This window comes from Oncorhynchus kisutch, linkage group LG6 (genome assembly GCF_002021735.2).
Source record: "Oncorhynchus kisutch isolate 150728-3 linkage group LG6, Okis_V2, whole genome shotgun sequence".
In the NCBI taxonomy this organism is placed as follows: Eukaryota; Metazoa; Chordata; class Actinopteri; order Salmoniformes; family Salmonidae; genus Oncorhynchus; species Oncorhynchus kisutch.
The window spans coordinates 72,811,411-72,838,053 of NC_034179.2; the positions used below are offsets into that span (position 1 = coordinate 72,811,411).

General features: G+C 42.2%; 1 protein-coding gene across 2 annotated transcripts; it reads left to right on the top strand.

The window, feature by feature from the left end:
- The first annotated feature begins 4,346 nt into the window (after positions 1–4,346).
- LOC109893388 (SUMO-conjugating enzyme UBC9-B) lies at positions 4,347–26,407 on the top strand. 2 transcript variants are annotated; one of them, XM_020486604.2, is made up of 7 exons: positions 4,347–4,517; positions 6,338–6,409; positions 6,901–6,984; positions 7,323–7,395; positions 9,945–10,054; positions 23,552–23,631; positions 23,852–26,407. In XM_020486604.2, the coding sequence occupies exons 2-7, from the start codon at positions 6,344–6,346 to the stop codon at positions 23,910–23,912; spliced, it is 474 nt and encodes a 157-aa protein (XP_020342193.1). In that variant the 5' UTR covers positions 4,347–4,517; positions 6,338–6,343; the 3' UTR covers positions 23,913–26,407. The 2 variants fall into 2 exon arrangements, with proteins under 2 accessions (XP_020342193.1, XP_020342194.1); XM_020486605.2 differs by having other exon boundaries at positions 4,351–4,517; positions 6,314–6,409.
- Positions 26,408–26,643: the final 236 nt, after the last annotated feature.

The following is a 26,643-nucleotide window of genomic DNA, read 5'->3' on the forward strand; positions in this document are numbered from 1 at the left end:
TAATCCCTACGTAATGTATAATATGTAGCCTACGGCATATGATCCAATGTATCATTTTTTATTATGACTTATTGTATGTTTGTGTGTATATATACACTGCTCAAAAAAATAAAGAACATTTAAACAACACAATGTAACACCAAGTCAATCACACTTCTGTGAAATCAAACTGTCCACTTAGGAAGCAACACTGATTGACAAATTTCACATGCTGTTGTGCAAATGGCATAGACAACAGGTGGAAATTATAGGCAATTAGCAAGATACCCCCAATAAAGAAGTGGTTCTGCAGGTGGTGTCTACAGACCACTTCTCAGTTCCTATGCTTCCTAGCTGATGTTTTGGTCACTTTTGAATGCTGGCGGTGCTTTCACTCTAGTGGTAGCACAGCCCTCCATGTGCCTGCCAGAGGTAGCCTGACTGCAATTAGGTACCGAGATGAGATCCTCAGACCCCTTGTGAGACCATATGCTGGTGTGGTTGGCCCTGGGTTCCTCCTAATGCAAGACAATGCTAGACCTCATGTGTCAGCAGTTCCTGCAAGAGGAAGACATTGATGCTATGGACTGGCCTGACCGTTCCCCAGACTTGAATCCAATTGAGCACATCTGGGACATCATGTCTCGCTCCATCCACCAACGCCACGTTGCACCACAGACTGTCCAGGAGTTGGCGGATGCTTTAGTCCAGGTCTGGGAGGAGATCCCTCAGGAGACCATCCGCCACCTCATCAGGAGCATGCCCAGGCATTGTAGCGAGGTCACACAGGCACGTGGAGGCCACACACACTACTGAGCCTCATTTTGACTTGTTTTAAGGACATTACATCAAAGTTGGATCAGCCTGTAGTGTGGTTTTCCACTTTAATTTTGAGTGCGACTCCAAATCCAGACCTCCATGGGTTGATAAATTTGATTTCCATTGATAATTTTTGTGTGATTTTGTTGTCAGCACATTCAACTATGTAAAGAAAATATTTCATTCATTCAGATCTAGGATGTGGTATTTTAGTGTTCCCTTTATTTTTTTGAGCTATATATATATATATATATATTATTATTTTTTTACGCTTATCTGTCACTTTGTCATATTGTTGTCTAATATCTTTTCACTTTTGTTCTTTATGCAAAAATAAAATATTTCAAAAATATATTTTTTAAATGGTTCCAATCGTTGTTCCACAATTCATTTTTCCTATAGGGAAATTTAGAAACTATTAAAATAAGGGCTGTGTTTTGTGTAGGCTTACCCTGGTGTGACGTTTTGATAACCACGTAAATTTCTCAGATAAGGTGACTTTTATTAATATATTCAGCTCTATTTTCTCTCAGATCTGAAAAAAAAAAATTGTAATTAGCATTAAAGTAGACATCATGCAAGACGACAAATCCCAGCAAGCCCCTGCACGTCATCTCTAGCTGACACATTTGCTAACAGGTATTATGTCCATTTAAAACGTGTACAAGACCTTTCACAGAATTTTTTTCCTTTCAAGAAATGTAGCCAATTTAATCATTACTACATTTAGCTAACATTAGATAGTTAATCCAGAGATTCTTACTTTTGCTTTGATTTCGGCAGTCTCGTCCAGATCGTCATGGCATTTGCAGTTCTTTATGACAACCATATTAGCGGCCCAAAAAAATATTAGCAGCTAATTAGCGTTTCATTTTGGGGGGGTAATATATTGATAAAAGTAACCTTGTCCTAGAGAGATTTACACTGTTATCAAAATGTCACGCCAGGGTAAGCCTGCATGAAACACAGCCCTTATTTTAAGTGTTTAAAATCCCCTATGGGATAAATGAATCGTGGTAAAACAATTATAACCATTTCCCTGTTGGACCACTAGGCTTTATGGGTATTATTTAACTAGGCAAGTCAGCTAAGAACAAATTCTTATTTACAATGACGGTCCACCCCTGCCAAACTCTAACGACGCTGGGCCAATTGTGCGCCGTCCTATGGGACTCCCAATCACGGCCGGTTATGATACAGGCTGGAATCGAACCAGGGTCTGTAGTGACACCCCCAGCACCGATGCAGTACCTTAGACCGCTGCGCCACTCGGGTGGTACTCTATAGAAATCACCTATCACACTTGTAGGCAATGTCATCGGGTCTAATGGTCCAGACTGTGCACATACATCCTGTCAAAGGCACTCCTTCAATATATAGTTGTTTTTTACGTAAATTAACTAGTCAGTTTGTCACTTTCACGAGGTTAGAGTAAAAACATGTTCCACTACTTAAGACATGGGCTCGAATCTAGGTTGTGCCTTCAGATTTCGAGAAAATGTACAACTAAGGAAGATTGTTTCACTTTTCTCACTGACTTCTCAAACCCCGGCTTGATCTGCTTGGTCAGTTTCGCAAGCATTCCTGGACGTCTCACGATGTTGCACCTCTGGGTTTAGAAACTCTGTGGCACAACGTTGCAGAACGTTCTGATAGAAACACATCGATGAACTCTTTGGTAAATCAATCTAACACAACAGTTTCAGTAGCCTACGATGCAAATATGTTCTAGTTCCGTTCTGGTTGCTGGTTGTACCCTCCTAAACACAATTCAGGTTTTGTGAACAAGCCTCGTTTGTGAAGGGATCATCTGTATGTGTTAGAAACGAAGTAGTGTGATTATTGTCATCATAATGTTTAGCAGCTACTATATGGCTTATTAATGCATCACTATTCATTTCCACACAGAATGCAATATTTAAGTAGGAAAATACTCTCTCAAGTAATTACCAAAAATATTGTCATAAACTAATATTTTGGACACAGTCCTAGCCAGAAGATTCCAACCCTACTACACTTTTTTTTACAGTGAGTTGCACTGAGGATGGAAAGCCATCATGGTTAAATTAAGACAGCTGAGCCAGCATAAGATATGGGTAGGAAAAACATACCTCAATGCAGACATGGGGTATAGAGAGAAATAGTAATGGTGTCTTTTTGTAGGCATTAACTCCGCCGTGATCCGTTGAACAAAGCCTATTGGGAAAATAAATGCTGTTTTTGTGGGGGATTTGGATGAACAACAAAAATAAGATCTGTGGTAAACACAGGCTTAGGAGATCTTATATATTTTGTTCTATGAAATAATCTTCATAAGCTAACGTCACATTTTGTAAATGTTTAAGAATTTGTTATAAAAAAAGCTAAAATGCTTCATAATTCATAAAAGTCATGTTAACAGACTGCTATTATCGTACAGAACAAAACTAATAAGATCTCCTAAGCCAGTGTTCACCTCAGACCTTTCTCCACTCATTTTTTTGCATCTCAGTGCAAGAGGCGTCACTGCAGTACCTGGTTCGAATCCAGGCTGCATCACATCCGGCCGTGATTGGGAGACCAATAGGGCAGCACACAATTGGCCCGTAATCCGGGTTTGGCCAGAGTAGACTGTCATTGTAAATAAGAATTTGTTCTTAACTGACTTGCCTAGTTAAATAAAAATATAAAAATTCCCATTGGGATGGCTGAATGAACCACAGGTAACTAATTTCCGGGTTTTAGGACTACAATCTGGCGAGCTCTACCAGCACTGAACTCCAAATGTTACCTTTATCCAAACTGATACATCGAGAAGATTGAAATACAGCTTGTTTTTTTGAGGTGAAAAAATGCCCTTTTCGTCCTCATGCTATAAGTAGCCACTGGAGCCATTTTGGGATGACTGTACAATCAGTTATTTTGTTGTTCAACACGACATGCCAATCCATAATGGCTGATGTTACTACTTCTAGTTAGCTTGAAGTTGGAAAAGGGCTTGAAAACAAACAGTATTTTAATCTTCTGGTTGTATCAGTTTGGATGAAGGTCAAATTTGGAATACAGTAACATATCCCATCCCTGTATTAAGGTTTGTTTACTGACTCATATCTCATGCCAACTCTACAGTGTCTTAAATAAACTATGACGGTGTTCTGACCCCAGTGCAGCTCAGTGTAAACAAGCATAATGGTAGGGTCGGAATCTTTTGGATACATTCAGTCCCTAACTTTGGATGTACTGTCTCTTTAAATGCATAGCTGTCAAATGCTTTGCCTGAAAGTTATGATTAAAATCTTAAATGATCATATAATTTGTACCAACATACGCTGTACCTTGCATGTTTTGCAAAATATAATACATTCATCGTATTAGTTGTGACACCACATAGTTCTCACGGAATATTCAATGTTTCATGTTTTTGTCTTGTTTGTTCTTGGTAAATAGCTGTCTCATAATACATTTTTGATGGTAGCAAATTTGATTACATACACTCTTAATAAGCAACACCTTGTAGAGAACTAATTGTCATATTTAGTCATTAAAGCTAATTGTTTTCAGGCACTAGCAAGTAATCAGGTCCCATTTAGCCTAGGCTAAATTTCAGGGGGCTTTTCAGGAGGGAAACTTCACTAGCCTAGCTAGATTTGTCTCGAGTTAGATTTATTTTTATTTTTAATTGTGCTACCCTAGTGTTCTTTTAGAAATATAGCTAGTGATTTTTTTTTATCACACTGAAGGTACGTCTTTGTCGCCTACTGAGAATGTTTTGTTTTTTATCCGTAGTCTTAAGTTTTCGTTGTTTTTTTGGTTTGGAGTTTATGAAGCTAACGCTAGAAAGCTTGTTAACTTGCTACTGTTAGCTAGGCTAAAGTAGTTGGCTGGCTAACTACGCTATCCAGACTGAAGACTGAAACACCTGCATTCACGTCGATCTTAAGCGTCATGTTCTTTTCGGTTGGATATGTATTTAAAAGGTTAAGGCATCCTAAACTGGACTTCTATGTAGCTAACCTAGCCTCGAAATGTGACGGCTGCGCACTCTGTTGTACACTTGTTTAGCAGTTTTTCGTGACAGAATTGCGCAGAGTTGCATCTTCGCTTTAGACAACAGACTGCATTTGTATCTACTGCTTTACAAGTTATCCAATCAATATATACTTTGTGGCATGTGTGTCAACAAAAGACACTGCTATAACTAACGTGTTAGTTTGCTACATTTGCAACCAGCGTTACCTGTTAATGCTGCTTTGTACCATTCCCGCTGAGTGATAACCTAACATCCAACAGATATCTCGGTTGTGAGAATTTAATTCCTTTAGCTCAAGGCCAAAGTTTTCCCTGTCATTAAATTCTAGGTCTCTCAATCTTGTCAGCATATTGGTAGTGGCACATTCAAAAAACGAGTTGCGTTAGTCTGGTATGAAGCTTCAATACTATAGCCACAGATGGAACAATGAGACTGATTACACTGAATTTTTAAATATGAAGCAGTGTTTGGTAGTGAGAGGAAGTCCACTGGCGTGCAGTGGGAGAAGATACAACGAAATCGATGTTGGTCTATATTCAGCACATTCTCTCATCGATTAAACACTTGATCTCAAAACAGTTTTCTATGTTTTGAACAGTAGATTCAATTCAGTGGACTTTGGCAAAGTTTTTAAAGTCGCTTTGTTTAGGAGTGCAACGTTGAGTTATTGCACATGCGAATTCGAGTAGGCGTTCCCAGGGGCAGAATGACAGATTTGTACCTTGTCAGCTCGGGGATTCGAACTTTCAACCTTTCGGTTACTAGTCCAACGCTCTAACCACTAGGCTACCCTGCCACCGCCCCATCTTGGTTCAGTTATTAAAATATTTGCTATAGCTTTTCTACACCAGGGGCCCCAGCTACCTACAATAACCATGCTTCCCAGATAATGTGATGTAAAATATTTTCACCAGTGTATGAATCCACCAGATTATTCAGTTTTCTTTGTCTTGTTTTATCCAGTCAATGCTTACATTACACTGAGAGAAAAAAGGGCTCCGAAAGGGTTCTTCGGGCTGTTTCCATAGGGGAACCCTTCTGGGTTCCAGGTTCTACCTCGATCCAAAAGGGTTTCTGCAAAGGGTTCTCCTATGGGGACAGTTGAAGTACCAGATTGCACCTTTCCTAAGAGTGTTGGAGAACTTAAAGCCTACCTGAAAGGAAATAGTTGTACCTTTTTACTACACACATATATGAGCAACAAGCTGCATTACAATGATGTTGAAAACAATATGAAAGAATGAGGTCATATTTAACACATTTAGGCTAGGTCTCTGGTTGTGCCCCTTGGCACCTGTGGATGTGACCTAGTTGAAGTGGTTGCAGCATTGAGCTTTCTGAGCACCACATTTGGCTGTGCTGTTATCCAGAGACTAGTAACATTAATTGATCAAGTGCCAGAGAGAAATGACAACTACCTTAACTGATCTGTAGGCTGAACTTGTGCATCACATATGCATTGTTTTTCAATAGAACTGTGCACAACTGTTGATCCCTTTTTCCCAGTTGATCTGAGTGTTTCTGATTTAGGGAGTCATGTCTGGTATAGCCTTAAGTCGTCTTGCACAAGAAAGGAAGGCCTGGAGAAAAGACCATCCTTTTGTGAGTATCAAGGGACTTGGGTGGAAGCCATTTTCATATCAACAGTGCCTTTTCGTAGAAGCCAAGCTAGTTCTTTAAGGGCATGTGTCATTTTGGAAGACCTGTTTGTGAAAATGTGTGTTCTGGATCTTCTATTCCACATAACATTTTACACTATGCCAAGCAGAGCTGTACTGCCCTGGCCTGGTTGAATAAACTTTATTGATCCCAAATGGGGAATTGGAGTTGTCACCAGCATAACTCTGACAGGGAGACAATACAGGCATAGGCCTACATCTGAACACGTACTGCATGGCTGTTGGAACAAATAAAATAGCCTACATTACAGGTGACTGAGCCGTTAACAGGGCAGCGCTGCCAACTAAACACATTGAGTTATGCCTCCATAGAGGGTCGGGGGGCTAAGGATTTGTTCTGGGCAGGGCTGTAGTTGGCAAGTTCATGGAGTTGGACATTTAACGTGTTGAACAACATCTCGTCTCTCTCCCTAGGGGTTTGTTGCTGTGCCAACAAAAAACCCAGATGGAACAATGAATTTGATGAATTGGGAGTGTGCCATCCCTGGAAAGAAGGGGGTAAGTCTCTCTGGAGTGAGCGCTGAACTTTATATCTATTGTAGGCACCACTATGTTCAGGCTGGAGAAAGTGATCACTCCTGTGCAGCATAATAAGTTGTCATTGTATGGTGTTTTTCAACTGGACAGCAGATCTTGTTTTAATACAACTAAGCAGGGTATTAATTGGTTGTAGGAGATATTAAATACACTGAGGTGCTGGTACTAACATCTGTATCTGGTGGATGACCAGTGAACCAATGTTAATTGATTACCACAGTTTTGACATTCTCATTGCTTCACTATGAGTAACTCCAGTTACTGAAGGAGTGACCAAATTTCTGTATTTCTCTCCACAGACCCCATGGGAGGGGGGCTTGTTCAAACTTCGAATGCTCTTCAAGGATGACTATCCTTCTTCACCTCCCAAGTGTATGTTTTCTCTTTTTAAAAAGAGAATCCAATCCAATTTCTCTTTTTAAAATCAATTTACAATATTACACTGATTAGCCAGATGGTGGCCCTATAACAAGAAAATGCAAACTTTCAGAGGTCATGCCCCTCACCCCATATTACATAGTCATGAAATTCGCTACAAGGGTCCCTCATAAGGACCTCATTTGCCTTGGACCCACAAGGTCCGCCATTGAGAAATTTGTGAAACACCTAAGGTGCTACTCTTATGGCACCGAATGACTGATCTCCATGGAACTTGATATGGCATCTATGGCCAAAGGTCTCAACGCAATATTTTCCAGACTAGTACCTAAAACATGGCCACTATTGATGGTAACGCACAATTGACCCAGCGTTGGCCGTCATTGTGAATAAAATAAAAATTCTTAACTTCTTACGGCTGAAATCCCGTTAACGGGATCGATTTGACAACAGCCAGTGAAAGTGCAGGGCGCCAAATTCAAACAAGTCTCATAATTAAAATTCCTCAAACATACAAGTATTATACACCATTTTAAAGAACCTTGTTAATCCTACCAGTGTCTGAATTAAAAAAAACTTTAGGATGAAAGCATACCATGCGATTGTTAGGTCAATGCCAAGTCACAGAAAAACACAGCCATTTTTCCAGCCAAAGAGAGGAGTCACAAAAAGCAGAAATAGAGAATTAATCACTAACCTTTGATCTTCATCAGATAACACTCATAGGACTTCAAGTTACACAATACATGTGTGTTTTGTTTGATAAAGTTCATATTTGTATCCAAAAATCTGTTTACATTGGCGTGTTATGTTCAGTAATGTTTTGCTTCCAAAACATCCAGAGATTTTGTAGAGAGCCACATCAATTTACAGAAATACTCATAAATGTTGATGAAAATACAAATGTTATGCATGGAATTAAATATACTTCTCCTTAATGAAACCGCTGTCAGATTTCAAAAAAGCTTTACGGAAAAAGCACACCATGCAATAATCTGCGTACAGCGCTCAGGAACCTAAACAAGCCATACAGATACCCGCCATGTTGTGGAGTCAAAGTCAACGGAAGTCAGAAATAGCATTATAAATATTCACTTACCTTTGATCTTCATCAGAATGCACTCCCAGGAATCCCTGTTCCACAATAAATGTTTGTTTTTGATCGAGAATGTCCATTTATGTCCAAATACCTCCTTTTTGTTCGCGTTTAGTTCACAAATCTAAATTCACGAGGCGCAGGCACTTAGTCCAGACAAAGTCAAAGTTCCATTACAGTTTGCAGAAACATGTCAAACGTTGTATAGAATCAATCTTTAGGATGTTTTTATCATAAATCTTCAGTATTCCAAACGGACAATTCCTTTCTTTAGAAATGAAAAGGAACGCAGCTCACTCACGGCTGCGCGCATGACTTAGCTCATGGCATTCTGCCAGACCTCTTAGTCAAACAGCTCTTATTTCATCCCCCTTCACAGTAGAAGCCTGAAACAAGGTTCTAAAGACTGTTGACATCTAGTGGACGCCTTAGGAAGTGCAATTGGACCAAATCTTACACTGTATTGGATAGGCAAAGACTTGAGAACCTACAAATCTCAGATATCCCACTCCCTGGTTGGATTTTTTTTCTCAGGTTTTTGCCTGCCATATGAGTTCTGTTATACTCGGACATCATCAGTTTTAGAAACTTCAGTATTTCCTATCCAAATCGAATTATATGTATATCTTAGCTTCTGGGCCTGAGTAGCAGGCAGTTTACTCTGGGCACCTTATTCATCCAAGCTACTCAATATTGCCCCCTAGCCATAAGAAGTTAAATTACTTTTCTAGTTGAATAAAATGTTTACCGATGTTAATATGGATGTGATCTGGCACATAAATGCATGTATCAGTCAAGCATGTTCATTGTAACTAAATTTGGTACGCGTATTGTAAACACTGTCAATACTCAACATATGCAAGAGCATTCATATTGACGACATGGTGGCTTTATAATGGGCACATGTTTTTATTGCTGTCTGACTCAATGATTAAATTTGGCACACATGCTTAGGGATGACACAATATCTGACACCACGGGACCCATTTTACACCATGGGTGAGTGATACATCTTGACAAATGGATCTGTCATTTACAGAATTAATGATTGCCCCAAGGGGGCGTTGCATTTTTAGTGGGGGACGACATGTTTACTCATGCCTTGTTTTCAATTAAAATGGCCAACAAACAAAAATAGCTTCTTAGCGAAGAGCAATTTTCAAGAAGGAATTTTGTTAGGACTGGTGTGAGTGGGTAGTGGGAAAACAGAACCAGATGTTTGAACTCTCCTTATTGGTCTAAAACATTTACCAAAACAGCTGAAAATTCAGTCTTTTCAAACCGCTCTTACACTAAAAGGGCATTCTCATTATGTTCAGTCTTATTCCAACCTCTGTGCGGATAGAGGGAGATATCTATTGAAAATCACTGTTTAATGAACTGCAAATAAGTGCCATCTGGAATTTTCTCCAGATTGTGCTAATTATATTTTCTCCGCTCTTGGCAGGCAAATTTGAGCCCCCTTTGTTCCATCCAAATGTATATCCCTCTGGTACAGTCTGTCTATCGATTTTAGAGGAGGACAAAGACTGGAGGCCAGCCATCACTATCAAACAAGTAAGAGCTTTCATCCAAGACCCCTTCTATGGTTTTAGCTTTTTATTTGCCTATAACTCCAGGAATAGTCATATACACTCTCCTCAGTATGTATTTGGACAGTGAAGCTAATGTTACAAATTTGTCTGTGTACTCCAGCGTTTTGGATTTGATGTCAAATGTTTCATGAGGCAGTACAGAATGTCACATTTGGAGTATTTTCATCTGTTTTAATCATTTAGAAATTAAAGCATTTTATGTATCTAGTCCCCCCTTTTCCAAAAATGCAGAGAAAGATACAGAAATAATAGAAGTGTTAATAAATGCACAACGAGTAACGCAAATGTGGCTATACACATGAGTACCAGTAGAGTCGATGTGCAGGGGTACAAGGTAATTGCCGTAGATAGTGCATTCACCTTGACTTTGTCAATTTTGTTACGTTACAGCCTTATTTTAAATTGATTTTTTTTAAATCATCAATCTAAACACAATACCACATGACAAAGCACAACAGGTTTTTAGAAATGTTTGCAAATTTATACAAAAAACATACCTTATTTACTTACGTGTTCAGACCCTTTGCTATGAGACTTGAAGTTGAGCTCCGGTGCATCTGGCTTCCTTGAGCTGTTAACACAACTTGGATTCTACCTGTTATACATTCAATTGATTGGACATGATTTGGAAAAGCACACAACTGTCTATATAAGGTCCCATGGTTGACACTGCACGTCAGAGCAAAAACCAATCCATGAGGTCGAAGGAATTGTCTGTAGAGCACCGAGACAAGATTCTGTTGCGGCACAGATCTATGGAAGGGTACCAAAAAATGTGTGCAGCATTGAATGTTCCCAAGAACAGTGGCCTCCATCACTCTTAAATGGAAGAGGTGTTTGGAACCACTATGATGTTTCCTAGAGTTGGCCAAACTGCGCAATCGGGGGAGAATGGTCTTTGTCAGGGAAGTGCCCAAAAACCTGATGGTCACTCTGACAAAGCTCCAGAGTCCCTCTGTGGGAGAAACTTCCAGAAGGACAGCCATCTCCATCTCTGCAGCACTCCATCAATCAGGCCTTTATGGTATAGGGGCCAGATGGAAGCAACTCCTCACATGACAGCCTGCTTGGCGTTTACCAAAAGGCACCTTAAGACGCTCAGACCATGAGAAACGAGATTCTCTGGTCTGATGAAACCTGCCACCATCCCTACAGAGAAGCATTGTGGTGGCAGCATCTTGCTGTTGGGATGTTATTCAACGACAGGATCTGGGAGACTAGTCAGGATCCTGGCAAAGATGAATGGAGCGAAGTACAGAGATTAGAGGTCGCCCGATTAAATTAGGGCCGATGTCAAGTTTTCATAACGGTACTAAATTGGTATTTTTTTGGGGCACCGCTTTGGCAGATTTTTATTTTTTAAATTATTTATTATTATTATTATTATTATTTACACCTTTATTTAACTAGGCAAGTCAGTTAAGAACTCATTCTTATTTTCAATGACGGCCTAGGAAAGGTGGGTTAACTGCCTCGTTCAGGGGCAGAACGACAGCTCGGGGGATCCAAACTTGCAACCTCAGTTAACTAGTCCACCGGTATAACGACCTGCCTCTCTCTCGTTGCACTCCAAGGAGAATGCCTGTTATGTGAATGCAGTAAGCCAAGGTAAGTTGCTAGCTAGCATTAAACTTATCTTATAAAAACAATCAATCAATCATAATCACTAGTTAACTACAAATGTTTGATATTACTAGATATTATCTAGCGTGTCCTGCATTGCGTATAATCTGAATATACAAGTATCTAACTGAGCGGTGGTAGGCAGAAGCAGGAGTGTAAACATTCATTCAAACAGCACTTTGTGTTTTGCCAGCAGCTCTTCGTTGTGCGTTAAGCATTGCGCTGTTTATGACATCAAGCCTATCAACTCCCAAGATGAGGCTGGTGTAACCGAAGTGAAATGGCTAGCTAGTTAGTGCGCGCTAATAGCGTTTCAAACGTCACTCGCTCTGAGCCTTGGAGTGGTTGTTCCCCTTGCTCTGCATGGGTAACGCTGCTTCGAGGGTGGCTGTTGTCATTGTGTTCCTGGTTCGAGCCCAGGGAGGAGTGAGGAGAGGAACGGAAGCTACTGTTACACTGGCAATACTAAAGTGTCTATAAGAACATCCAATAGTCAAAGGTTAATGAAATACAAATGGTATAGAGGGAAATACTCCTATAATTCCTATAATAACTACAACTTAACTTCTTACCTGAGAATATTGAAGACTCATGTTAAAAGGAACCACCAGCTTTCATATGTTCTCATGTTCTGAGCAAGGAACTTTATTTTAATTAGATTTTTTTTTACCCCTTTTTCTCCCCAATTTCGTGGTTTCAAATTGTTGTAGTAGCTACTATCTTGTCTCATCGCTACAACTCCCGTACGGGCTCGGGAGAGACGAAGGTTGAAAGTCATGCGTCCTCCGATACACAACCCAACCTAGTCGCACTGCTTAACACAGCGCACATCCAACCCGGAAGCCAGCTGCACCAATGTGTCAGGAAACACTGTGCACCTGGCAACCTTGGTTAGCGCGCACTGCTCCCGGCCCGCCACAGGAGTCGCTGGTGCGCGATGAGACAAGGACATCCCTACCGACCAAGCCCTCCCTAACCCGGACAACACTAGGCCAATTGGGCATCGCCCCATGGACCTCCCGGTCGCGGCTGGTTACGACAGAGCCTGGGCGCGAACCCAGAGTCTCTGATGGCACAGCTGGCGCTGCAGTACAGCGCCCTTAACCACTGCGCTGGGAGGCCTTGAGCAAGGAACTTAAACGTTAGCTTTCTTACATGGCACATATTGCACTTTTACTTCTCCAACTTTGTTTTTGCATTATTTAAAACAAATTAACATGTTTCATTTTATTGATGTATTATAATATAAAATAAGTGTTCATTCAGTATTGTTGTAATTGTAATTAATACAAATAAATATCGGCCGAATAATCGGTATCGGCTGTTTTGGTCCTCCAAGTATCGGTATCGGCGTTGAAAAATCTTATCCGGGTGATCCTTGATGAAAACCAGCCTGAGTACTCAGGACCTCGGACTGGAGCAGATGTTCACCTTCCAACAGGACAATGATCCTAAGCACACAGCCAAGACAAAGTCTTTGTATGTCCTTGAGTGGCCCATCCAGAGCCCGGACTTGAACCCAATCTAATTTCTCTTGAGAGACCTGAAAATGGCTGTGCAGCGACGCTCCCCATCCATGACGGAGCATGAGAGGATCTGCAGAGAAGAATGGTAGAAACTCTCCAAATACAGGTGCCATTGTCATACCCAAGAATACTCGAGGCTGTAATCACTGCCAAAAGTGCTTCAACAAAGTTTCATAGATTAGAATAAATTTGCAAAAATTTCTAAACTTGTTTTTGCTTTGTCATTAAACATGTTTTTTTTTTTTGGGGGGGGGGGGGGGGGGGGGGGGGGGGTGGACTATTAATACATTTTAGATTAAGGCTGTAAGATGACCAGGAACTTGAGGCTCTTGATCCGCTCAACTACAGACCTGTCGACGTGAATGGGGGCGTGCTAGGCCCTCATTTCCTGTATTCCACGTTCAGCTCATTTGTCTTGCCGACGTTAAGGGGGAGGTTGTTGTCCTGGCACCACACTGCCAGGTCTCTGAACTCCTATAGGCCTGATCCCAGACAACGATGACAGCCTATCACCATTGTCAGCGAACCTAATGATTGGTTGTAGTTGTGAGTTGAGGGGCACCTGTTTTGACACTCAGCATGACTGTTTCCTACCCTCACCACTTCGGGGCGACCTGTGAGGAAGTCCAGGATCCAGTTGCAGGAGGTATTCAGTCCCAGGGACCTTAGTTTAGTGATGCACTTGTTGGGCACTATGGTGTTGAATGCTGAGCTGTAGTTAATGTACCGTTTTCACAAACTCAGCAAAAAAATAGACGTCCTTGCTGTCAACTGCGTTTATTTAAAGCAAATTGTAAAATGTTAGTTGAATCGTATGTTCATACAATTATTGAAACATAAACCGAACAAGTTCCACAGACATGTGACTAACAAATTGAATGTGTCCTTGAACAAAGTGGGGGGGTCAAAATCAAAAGTCAGTCAGTATCTGGTGTGGCCACCAGCTGCATTAACTACTGCAGTGCATCTCCTCATGGACTGCACCAGATTTGCCATTTCTTGCTGTGAGATTTTACCCCACTCGTTCACCAAGGCACCTGCAAGTTCCCAGACATTTCTTGGACTGGCCTTAGCCCTCACCCTCTAAACCAACAGGTCCCAGACGTACTCAATGGGATTGAGATCCGGGCTCTTCGCTGGCCATGGCAGAACACACATTCCTGTCGGGCAGGAATTCACACACAGTACGAGCAGTATGGCTGGTGGCATTGTCATGCTGGAGGGTCATGTCAGGATGAGCCTGCAGGAAGGGTACCACATGAGGGAGGAGGATGTCTTCCCGGTAATGCACAGCGTTGTCATTGCAGGCAATCTCAACCAGCTCAGTCCGATGATGCTGTGACATACCGCCCCAGACCATAACGGACCCTCCACCTCCCAATCGATCCCGCTCCAGAGTACAGGCCTCAGTGTAACGCTCATTCCTTTGACGATAACCGTGAATCCGACCGTCACCCCTGGTGAGACACAACTGCGACTCGTCAGTGAAGAGCACTTTCTGCCAGTCCTGTCTGGTCCAGCGATGGTGGGTTTATGCACATTGGTGACGTTGTTGCCTGTGATGTCTGGTGAGGACCTGCCTTACCACAGGCCTACAAGCCCCCAGTCCAGCCTCTCTCAGCCCATTGTGGACAGTGAGCACTGATGGAGGAATTGTGCGTTCCTGGTGTAACTCGGGCAGTTGTTGCCATCCTGTACCTGTCCCGCAGGTGTGACGTTCGGATGTACCGATCCTGTGCAGGTGTTACACGTGGTCTGCCACTGCAAGGACGATGGGCTCTCCGTCCTGTCACGCTGGCTTAGGTGTCTCTCAGTGCGGGCATTGCAATTTATTTCCCTGGCCACATCTGCAGTCCTCATGCCTCCTTGCAGCATGCCTAAGGCACATTTACGCAGATGAGCAGGGACCCTGGGCATCTTATTATTTTCTTTCAGTCCGTAGAACTTAGGACACTAAAGACTGCTTTCTAAGTTTTCATAACTGACCTTAAATGTCTACCGTCTGTATGCTGGTAGTGTCTTAACGACTGTTCCACAGGTGCATGTTCATTAATTGTTTATGGTTCATTGAACAAGCATGGGAAACTGTCTTTAAACCCTTTACAATGAAGATCTGAAGTTATTTGGATTTTTTTCAAATATTTTGAAAGACAGTCCTGAAAGGGATGTTTCTTTTTTAGCTGAGTTTGTTCCTCTTGTCCAGATGGGAGAAGGCTGTGTGGAGCGCAATGGCTTGCCTCATCTGTTGATCTTTTGGGCTGGAATGGGAGTTGGTTTGGGTTCAGGCTGTCTGGGGTGATGGTGTGAGCCATAACCAGCCCTTCAAACTGTTTCATGGCTACAGATGAGTGCTACGGGGTGATTGTCATTTAGACTGGTTACCTTTTTTTTTTTACTTGGTCACAGGGATATGGTGGTCTGCTTGGAACATGTAGGTAGGTATTACAGACTGGGTAAGGGAGGTTGAAAATGACAAGTTAAACACTTGCCATCTTGTCAGTGCATGCTCTGAATATGCGTCCTGGTAATCCGTCTAGCCTTGTAAATGTTAACATGTTTTAAAGGTCTTCCTCACAATGGCTACGGAGAGCATGATCAGCTGGTGCTCTCATCCATGTTTCAGTGTTGCTTGCCTCAAAGCTAGCATGGAATGCAATTCACATCTGGTAGGCTTGCGTTGCTGGGCAGCTTGCGGCCGGGTTTTCCTTTTTAATCTGGGAAAAGCCCTGCCTCAACCGACGAGCGTCAGAGCCAGTGTAATAGGATTCGGTCTTGGTCCTGTATTGAAGCTTTGACTGTTTGATTATAAGTCATGTTGGAGGTGTTTGTAAGCTTCTCACCTTTCCACGGAGGGTCATATTAGTGTAGTTCAAACTGTTAATCTGCTACAGACAGAAGTTTGAAGTCGGTACAGCCAATCTCCCGAGTAGTCCTAAGACTCTTCAGAGCAAAACGGAGACCGCCATCGTGTCTGTGAGAGGGAGTCGTAGTTTTTAGGCCAAACCGTTTGGACGCAACAGACAATTTTGTGAAGACAGATTTTTCGTATCTCATTCTGACAAACACCGCTCTAGCTCTGTCACCGCAAATGTAGAAGTGTGACATCGGCGGATGAGGTGGATTTTTATTTTATTTCACCTTTATTTAAGCAGGTAAGCTAGTTGAGAACAAGTTCTCATTTGCAACTGCGACCTGGCCTAGATAAAGCAACATACAACAACAGAGTTACACATGGAATAAATATACAGTAGAACAAAATAAAAGTCTATATACAGTGAGTGCAAATGAGGTAAGTTAAGGAAATAAATAGGCCATGGTGGCGAAGTAATTACAATATAGCAATTAAATACTGGAATGGTAGATCGGCAGAAGATGAATGTGCAGGTAGAGATACTGGGGTGCAAAGGAGCAAAATAAATAGATAGATACCAGTATGAGGTAGGTAGATAGATGGGCTATGTACAAGTGCAGTGATCTGTAAGCTGCTCTGACAGCTGGTGCTTAAAAGCTAGTGAGGGAGATGTGAGTCTCCAACTTCAGATTTTTGCAATTCGTTCCAGTCATGGGCAGCAGAGAACTGGAAGGAAAGACAACCAAAGGAGGAATTGGCTTTGGGGGTGACCAGTGAGAGAGGCTATTTTATAGATGACATCACCGAAGTCGAGGATCGGTAGGAGGGTCAGTTTTACGAGGGTATGTTTGGCAGCATGAGTGAAGGATGCTTTGTTGCGATATAGGAAGCTGATTCTATATTTAATTTTGGATAGGAGATGCTTAATGTGAGTCTGGAAGGAGAGTTTACAGTAACCAGACATCCAGGTATTTGTAGTTGTCCACGTATTCTAAATCAGAGCCGTCCAGAGTAGTGATGCTGGACGGGCGAGCAGGTGCGGGCAGTGATCGATTGCATAGCATGCACTTAGTTTTACTTGCTTTTAAGAGCAGTTGGAGGCCACGGAAGGAGAGTTGTGTGTCAACTAACCTCCAGACGAGCTTCAATAAGTGTCCAAGGAGGGGCCAGAAGTATACAGAATGGTGTCTGCGTAGAGGTGGATCAGAGAATCACCAGCAGCAAGAGCAACATCATTGTATACAGAAAAGAGTCGGCCCGAGAATTGAACCCTGTGGCACACCCATAGACTGCTAGAGGTCCAGACAACAGGCCCTCCGATTTGACACACTGAACTCTATCAGAGAAGTAGTTGGTAAGGCGAGGCAATCATTTGAGAAACCAAGGCTGTCGAGTCTGCCAATAAGAATGTTTTGATTGACAGAGTCGAAAGCCTTGGCCAGGTTGAATACGGCTGCACAGTAATGTCTCTTATCGATGGCGGTTATGTCGTTTAGAACTTTGAGCGTGGCTGAGGTGCACCCATGTCCAGCTCTGAAACCAGATTGCATAGCGGAGAAGGTATGGTGGAATTCTAAGTGGTCAGTAATCTGTTAACTTGGCTTTCGAAGACCTTAGAAAGACAGGGTAGGATAGATATAGGTCTGTAGCAGTTTGGGTCTAGTCACTCCCCCTTTGAAGAGGGGGATGACCGCGGAAGCTTTCCAATCTTTGGGAATCTCAGACGATATGAAAGAGGTTGAACGGGTTAGTAATAGGGGTTGCAACAATTTTGGCAGATCATTTTAGAAAGAGACGGTCCAGATTGTCTAGCCCGGCTGATTTGTAGGGGTCCAGATTTTGCAGCTCTTTCAGAACATTGGCTATCTGGATTTGGGTAAAGGAGAAATGGTGGGGGCTTTGGCGGGTTGCTGTGGAGGGTGCTGGGCAGTTGACCGGGGTAGGGGTAGCCATGTGGAAAGCATGGCCAGCCGTAGAGAAATGCTTATTGAAATTCTCAATTATAGTGGATTTATTGGTGATGACAGTATTTCCTAGCCTCAGAGCTGTGGAGAGCTGGGAGATGCTCTTATTCTCCATGGACTTTAGTGTCCCAGAACTTTTTTGAGTTAGTACTACAGGATGCAAATTCCTGTTTAAAAAAGCTTGCCTTAGCTTTTCTAACTGCCTGTGTATATTTGTTCCTAACTTCCCTGAAAAGTTGCATGTCACGGGGGCTATTTGATGCAAATGCAGAACGCCACAGGATGTTTTTGTGCTGGTCAAGGGCAGACAGGTCTGGAGTGAACCAAGGACTATATCTATTCCTAGTTCTACATTTTTTTGAGGGGCATGCTTATTTAAGATGGTGAGGAAGGCACTTTTTTTTTTAAAGAATAGCCAGGCATCATCTACTGACGGGATGAGGTCGGTGTCATTCCAGGATACCCCGGCCAGGTCGATTTAGAAAGGCCTGCTCGCAGAAGTGTTTCAGGGAGCGTTTGGCAGTGATGAGGGGTGGTCGTTTGGTCGCAGACCCATTATGGATGCAGGCAATGAGGCAGTAATTGCTGAGATCTTGATTGAAAACAGCAGAGGTGTATTTGGAGGGCGAATCAGTTAGGATGACATCTATGAGGGTGCCTGTGTTTACTGATTTGGGGTTGTACCTGGTAGGTTCATTGATCATTTGTGAGATTGAGGGCATCAAGCTTAGTTTGTAGGATGGCCGGGGTGTTAAGCATGTCCCAGTTTAGGTCACCTAGTAGCACGAGCTCAGAAGATGGTTTGGGGGGCAATTAATTCACATATGGTATCGAGGGCACAGCTGGGGCCAGAGGGTGGTCTATAGCAAGCGGCAACAGTGAGAGACTTGTTTCTGGAAAGGTGAATTTTTAGAAGTAGAAGCTCAAATTGTTTGGGTACAGACCTGGATAGTAGGACAGAACTCTGCATGCTATCTTTGCAGTAGATTGCAACACCGCCCTCTTTGGCAGTTCTATCTTGAAGGAAAACGTTATAGTTAGCAATGGAGATTTCAGGGTTTTTGGTGGTTTTCCTAAGCCAGGATTCAGACACGGCTAAGACATCTGGGTTGGCAGAGTGTGCTAAAGCAGTGAGCAAAACAAACTTAGGGAGTAGGCTTCTAATGTTAACATGCATGAAACCAAGGCTTTTACGTTTACAGAAGTCAACAAATGAGAGCACCTGGGGGGGTGGGAGTGGAGCTAGGCACTGCAGGACCTGGATTAACCTCCACATCACCAGAGGAGAAGTAGGATAAGGGTATGGCTAAAGACTATACGAACTGGCTGTCTGGCATGTTCAGAACAGAGTAAAAGGAGCAGGTTTCTGGGCACGATAGCATAGATTCAAGGCATAGTGTACAGACAAAGGTAAGGTAGGATGTGAGTACATTGGAGGTAAACCTAGGCATTGAGTAATGAAGAGTCTCTAGAGATGTTTAAACCAGGTGACGTCATCGCATATGTAGGAGGTGGAACAACATGGTTGTTTAAGGCATATTGAGCAGGGCTAGAGGCTCTACAGTGAATTAAGACAATCACTAACCTGGACAAGGCATATTGATATTAGAGGGAGGCATGCGTAGCCAATTGAACATATGGGTCCAGTGAGTGGTTGGGCTGGCTGGGGACACGGCGATTCAGACAGTTAGCAGGCTAACAAGCTAACAGTTAGTAGGCTGGAGATAAACAAACGAGCAGCTAATAGACCGGGGCAAGCTAGCAGTTAGCGGGCCGGGTTAGCAAGCAAGCAGATAGCAGGGGCTAGAAAGTTAGCCTTTGGGGGACGTCGCGATGGGGGTGAGTCTGTTTTTGCCTCTTCGTGCGGTGACGTCGATAGACCAGTCGTGAAATTAGTAGGGTTCCAAGTAGCTCTAGGTAGCTAGTGGGCCTAGCTGGTTAGCATAATGGGCCTTCATCGGGCGTTGCGCCTGAGGGGCCTGTTGGAGTCCTCGGGCAGATTGTCGGTATTCCAATCGTAGGGGATCTGCGGGATTCCATGCCCCATACCGGCTGTAGAAGGGGTCCAGATATTGTAGCCCAGGAGTATACTTCGGTGGTAGCACAGGAGCCCTGGCAGGCTAGCTTCAAGCTAATTGGTGCTTGCTCTGGGATGGAAACGCTAGCCAGGAGTAGTCATCCGGGATTGCGGTTATCTAGTTGTGAAGATCCAGATGAAAATGTTATGTTTGCGGTAGGAATCCGGGGATAAAAATAGCAGGTCCGTTATGCTCTGGTTAGTCACGTTGTTCGAACTGACGAGAGCTTTCCAAGCTGAAGGTTAGCTGATGACCGCTGGCAATGGTTTGCTGACTGATATCTGGTAGTTAGCTGGCTAGCTTCAGTTGAGGGATTCTGAATCTAAAGTAAATATAAATACTTTAGGGGGAAAAAGCAGATTCACGCCACATTGAGTGAGGCGGGTTGCAGGAGAGTATTTAGATGTTGCGGTTTACCAAAATATTTGAAAGGATATGCGACGAAAAAGATGTAAAACAATATACAAGGGACACGACTGGACAAAGACGCCTGACTGCTACGCCATCTTGGATTAAGACATCAATGCAAAATAAACCATCTCTAGTTTCAACTACAGATTGTATGGTGTTATAATTTTTTTAAATGATAATGCTAATTAGTTTTCCGTGAGTGTATGGACATCGAATCTAGGGAGTTAAAGGGTAGGAAGCATGACTTTTCTCATCCAAGTAAGTGTGGTCAAAGAGTAACTTAGTTGTAGTCTAGATCTGGTTACCTTTAACTGCAAACACAGTTTTAGCGTTTTTACATTTCATTTCTGGATGTCTTCGGAACTACCCACGAGGCACTTTCTGAACGGCATATGGAGAACAGCTGCTACCTAGCCATTTCCATCTGGCTAATGTTATCTACTACCCAATAGCTATAGGAGGACAGGCTCATTGTAATGGCTGGAATGGAAAATGTAAAGTTAATTCCAGTCCAGCCATTACAATGAGCCTGTCCTCCTATAGCTACTTCCAAAAGCCTCTGGTTGATAGCACTGCGCGTGTCAGCCAGTAGCAAATGTAGTGTTAGCAGGCTAGTAGTGATAACAATAGCAGGCTAGTTGGCTTGCAAGCTCATTTGTAGCAATACATTCATAGTGTTTGCTTGTAAGTTGGCAGAAAATGTAATTGAAACCGGTAGTCATGAGTGCAATCGATTGTGGGTTACTAATGCATTCCTTAGAATTCCGATCAGTTTTTATGTAATAACTCAATAGAGAATTGAGGGAATGTTTACGCATATTCTAATTCAAATCCATAGGTTACATTTATGCTACCTACCCATTTAATCTTATCTGGGTTTCAAACTCTATGAAAATGCCCTTCATGTTACAAATTTAACCAGAACATTGCACATCCACTAATCATGACAAACTTCTGGTAGCGGGCAATATAGGAAATTAACACTGGTCTCAAGCCGACCTGCTAGTGAGTAGCCAGCTAGTCTTTTATATTTAAAGTCTAGCCAACTTGTAACTATTTGGTTGCTAACAAGGTAGAACAGTATAACTTTTATGAATACACTTGTCTGTCTCCAACTGTTTGAACAGCCTTTTTAGATGTTGAAAATCAAGTGGCATACCTGGATAAGATGCTTATTTCTGAGAATGAGAACAGGATGCCAATTCCTTATGTAGATGTCTTTTTTTTTAATGCTCATTGCACATTTATAAAAGACTAGACAGCTAGCACAAGTCTGGCTAAAATGCTGCTAGCGGTATGTGATGCTGCACGCGACAAACAGATTATTTCATTTTCCACAATCATTTTCATTGATACTCCTGCTCTGTTCTACATTTTGGGAGTTGAGACACAAGGGTATTGTTACAAAGGATAAGTTCTCCATTACAGTAAAATGGCTTCAATGCGTTTTGTGACGGTTTGACTTCTAATGTATTTTTTGGGGACAAAATGCAAAAAGCGAGTTCAAACTGCTTGTCAGAGATGAACCTTTTTTGTCTTTGTTGTGATTGCGGGGAGGGGTTTGGTGTCTGCTAGTGGGAAGTTGCACAGAAGGAGAGAAGGAAACCAGACCCTAAAGACAAACTCATAAAAATGTATTCTTGCGCTACAGACATTTTGAGCGTTTTTATGTTGCCCAGCCCTAATGTACATCCGGTCACTGTGGGGACGATGTCATCGATGCACTTATTAATGACGCCCGTGACCGATGTGCTAAACTACTCGGTGCCATCGGATGAATCCCAGCACTTTATCGGTCTGTGCTAGCGAAACAGTCTTGTAGCCTAGCATCCGCTTTATTGGGCATGTCACTGGTACTTCCTGCGTATTTGCTAGTAAGCAGGAATCGGGAGGATGAAGTTGCGGTCAGATTTGCCAAATGGAGGTCGTTGGAGAGCTTTGTATGCTTATCTGTGTGGAGAGTAAAGGTGATTGAGCTTTCGCTTCTAGTTGCTCAGGTGACATGCTAGTAGAAATTGTCATGGATTTCAGTTTCCCTGCATTAAATCCCCAGCCACTAGTAGCGCAGCTTCTAGATGACTGTTCTTGTTAGCTTATGACCCTATACAGCTTGTTGAGTGGCGGTAAATAGACAGCGACGAAAAATATAGATGACCCCCCCCCCCCCCCCCTTGGTAAATAGTGTCAAAGGTTTAGTGTTTGGGACTCTAACTCGTTGAATGCATTTGCATTTTGTTTTGACAAATGGGAACTGAATGGTGATTTGATGACTGGAGTAATTTTATCTTGGCAAGTAGAGGTTTTTGAACACTTGTAAATGAATCCCGAGTGCCATGATTTTAAGAAGTCATGAATAATGATTCCAGTTAGAGGCTACAACAAAACATGCTACCATCTCCAAGAACAGGAGATTATCATTTTTCAGAGGTATGATCTTTGTGCCTCTAACCTCACTTACCGTAATTCACGAATACATTTTGAGACAGTAAAACAGATATGTAGGAAAATATCCTTGAATAAAAGGTGACTTTCTGTACTGTCACCTCATTGGGCCCCTGAGTGGCGTACTAGAGGCATCACTACAGACACCCTGGTTCGATTCCAGGCTGTAACACAACCGGCCGTGATTGGGAGTCTATAAGGCAGCGCACAATTGTCCCAGCGTTGTCTGGGTTTGGCCAGTGTAGGCAGTCATTGTAAATAAGATTTTGTTCTTAACAGACATGCCTAGTTAAATGAAATGTTTTAACTGACCTCAAATCCAAAATGCTGGGCTATAGACTAACATTTTTGAAATATTTTATTGTCCAAATTCATATGGAGTGATCTTTGCATCGGTGTGGATGAGAACTACTTGTGTATACAGGTGACTCTTGGCTGCACTGTAAATGGCTTTGCTGCAGAGGGCAGCATGGCTTCATGGTGGTTACTTATTAGGTAAAATTGATTGGAAGCCATGGAAAGTTGCGAACACAAATTGCCATTATACTTTGTTTTCATCCACAGATATTGTTAGGAATCCAAGAGCTCCTAAATGAACCAAATATCCAGGATCCTGCACAAGCTGAGGCGTATACAATTTACTGGTGGGTCTGAGTAGATATTTTTAATTAAGTGAAAGGTTTGTCAAATGTCAGTTGGAATAGGATCTACACAGCTGCTGGCAATTTTCTCATTAGCTTGTGCCCCTCCTGGGTAATGGTTTGTCTAGCTGTTTGCAAACATTGTTGCAAGGTTGTTAGTTGATATTTCCTGGAAATATGAAGTATCTCATTCCTCATAACATGCCTCCATCTTTCATTTCAGCCAAAACAGAGTGGAATATGAAAAAAGGGTTCGAGCACAAGCCAAAAAGTTTTCTCCATAAAGCTTCAAGACTACACAAGATAGAAGAAATTGGTTTGCTGAGGATTTTGTCTCTGCCCCCTTTTTGTCTGCCTCCAACTATGCCATTGCTCACCTTTTTCCTGCTGGACTGTTTTAAAACTGAATGTGTGCCATTTCTGTCCATCACCCACATACTGATGCACCCTTTTGCTTTTTTGATTCGGAAGTCCTGGATTTGAAGGTGCACTGTGCCACCACCACAAAGGATATTCTGTACTCCAACTGTGGTATTTCTTTTTTCAAGAGCTCACGCTTGTCAGAAAAGACTGTATGAAATGGGAGTCACTTCTGTTGATTTTTATTCATGTGTTCAATGGTAGGCAAAATAATTGTATGTTCTGATAAAGATATAGAAAAACAGGCCTCACTGAATCTATTCAAAGCTAGTTAAGAGTCTGATGCAGAGATGCTAGTTGTTTTGGTCCAACTATTTAGATTTAAATATGTTTGTACAAAGCTAGTGTTAATAATACATGTAGATGGACTCAGTTCCATCTTTCCCAATGCATTATGTTGCCAGTTGAAGGTTGACTTTGGGTAACAATAACAGCTTTAGACTGTGTACATGATCAAATCAATATTCAAGGTAATTTTAATGCTTAAAAACAAATAGTTGAATAAGCTATTTGGCTACAGAAGTGCCATTCCTTATCGATCGCTTTTGTCCAAAAACCAAATCCTGTGACATGACAACACATACTGAGGAGTTACTGGATAGTTAACTAACGAACTAGCTATATCCGGTAGCTGCATGCATGACTAGAATGAACAACTAAAAGCACACCCTATTTCTGTTTTGAAAATGGAGAAAGCGTAGGTGTTGGACTGTTTGTGCCCAAAATCTACCTTTTAAAGCTGTTAAAAGGTTTTGAGTGACCTTCAGGACTGTTCAAACGAGACTGTACCTATGAGACAATCTGGTAACCCTACATAAGGGACCCTTTCAAGATCCTGGCGTTCCGTCATTTATTTGGGTATTTATTTATTTTGTTTGCACATAAGACTACAACGCCAACAAATCAGCTCCAAATAATTGTAATTTGAGATCTGTTCCAAAGTATTCCCACGCATAATAGAGATGTGATTTGTGAGCAGGTTTTGAAATTGTCTTGTTAAATATCTGTTTGTGATTCTTGCGGTCAATTTGCAGTCTGCAAATATTTGTTATGTTCTGGCCCCCTGACCATCCGCTCAAGGAAAACTCGTCCCGCGCTGAATCTAGTTGCACTATCCCTTTAGAGCAGGGATCGTTGACATTTTGACAACTAAGACATGTTATCCATGAGTTCATATGACTGGGCAGGTAGAAAAAGGCAAAATAGCCTAAATATATCTCTTATCCCTTTTAATCAATATAACTAGGGAATAGTAATTGACTTCTGTGTGTGTGCATGTCACACCTTTTCAAAGAGGGAATCCCCTTCGCTCTACGCTAACCCCATGGGCCCTTATGATTGCGTTTCACATTCTGGTTACAGCTAGCAATTAACACATCATGCAAATTTCAGGTTTTGTGATGCAAATGATATCATTAGTGCAGTCACCGTCATGCACACCAGCTATACATCCTGTTTTGTGCCAGATTTGCTCAGGAACACAGTGTTGATATTACATGACCAACATGTTTATCAGGCTGTGTGATTTGAAGTGACTCATTCCTGTCTGATTGTCATTGACAGACTGACGTGAGTTTTTTGGGGGGCCTTTATTCCTTCGTTTCCTCTGATCTTCCTCAAATTGCTACTCTTACTGTGTATGTGAATAATAACCAAAATGAGTGTCGCTGTGTTGATGAACCAATCCGATGCCATAAGGTGTTCCTTGGGTTGAGGTGGCATAATTCTGTAAGTCAGATTTCTAATCAGCTCAGTTCATCCACTAAGGCATTCACTTTCAGAAAATCTCCTTGGTGTCATACTTATAATAAGCATGATACAAACATTGATTACACCTCAGTGACAAGGTGGTGTGTTGTGAATGGCTATTGATTTAGTCAGTGTTAAGTCAGTGTTCGCTACTTGTGGTGCTGTTTTGACAACCCCACATAAAAAAAAACATGGGACGTGGATCAGCTCAAATAGCACAACTGAAAATTTCAGGGTGAGAACAAAAAACTGGGTGAAATGGATGAGTGTTGATGACTATCTGCAGGTTGGCTTTATGGGGCACATTAAACATGGATTAAAGCTAATCATTTTTGCCCAAAGTTATTTTCCCCTCCTTACTCCCTAAACTAGGGGGCTTGTTATTTAAAGATACTGTGCCACTGCCACTTCAAACAGTTCCATCCAGCTGGGGCGGTGCACTAATGATGTGGCCATGGAAACGGAGCTGCCAGAGGGTCACCCTGTGTCTTATCACTAAGCACAAAACATGGACAATCCTTTATTCCCTTCTGCAGATTTAGAGTTAGGATAGCTTACATGATGGAAGATAAACCATGGAATAAATGAATTGCATATTCATTCAAACATGCTTATTTGCTGTGGAGAAATCTTACTTTTCAAAACCTTTTAACTGGGATGTGGGACACGCAGGAGAGGGAATCCTATACTAGGTTCATCAGAAAATGGAAGAGAGTTGCAACCTGTCCTTGACGAGTAGGTGGAGGAGGTAGTACAGGTGCTCCATCTAGCTGCAACTTCAAAGGCCTAAGAGGACCCGTTGACTGGACTGTTGCATCCTCTTTCAATGCTGTGCTTTCATTTCTA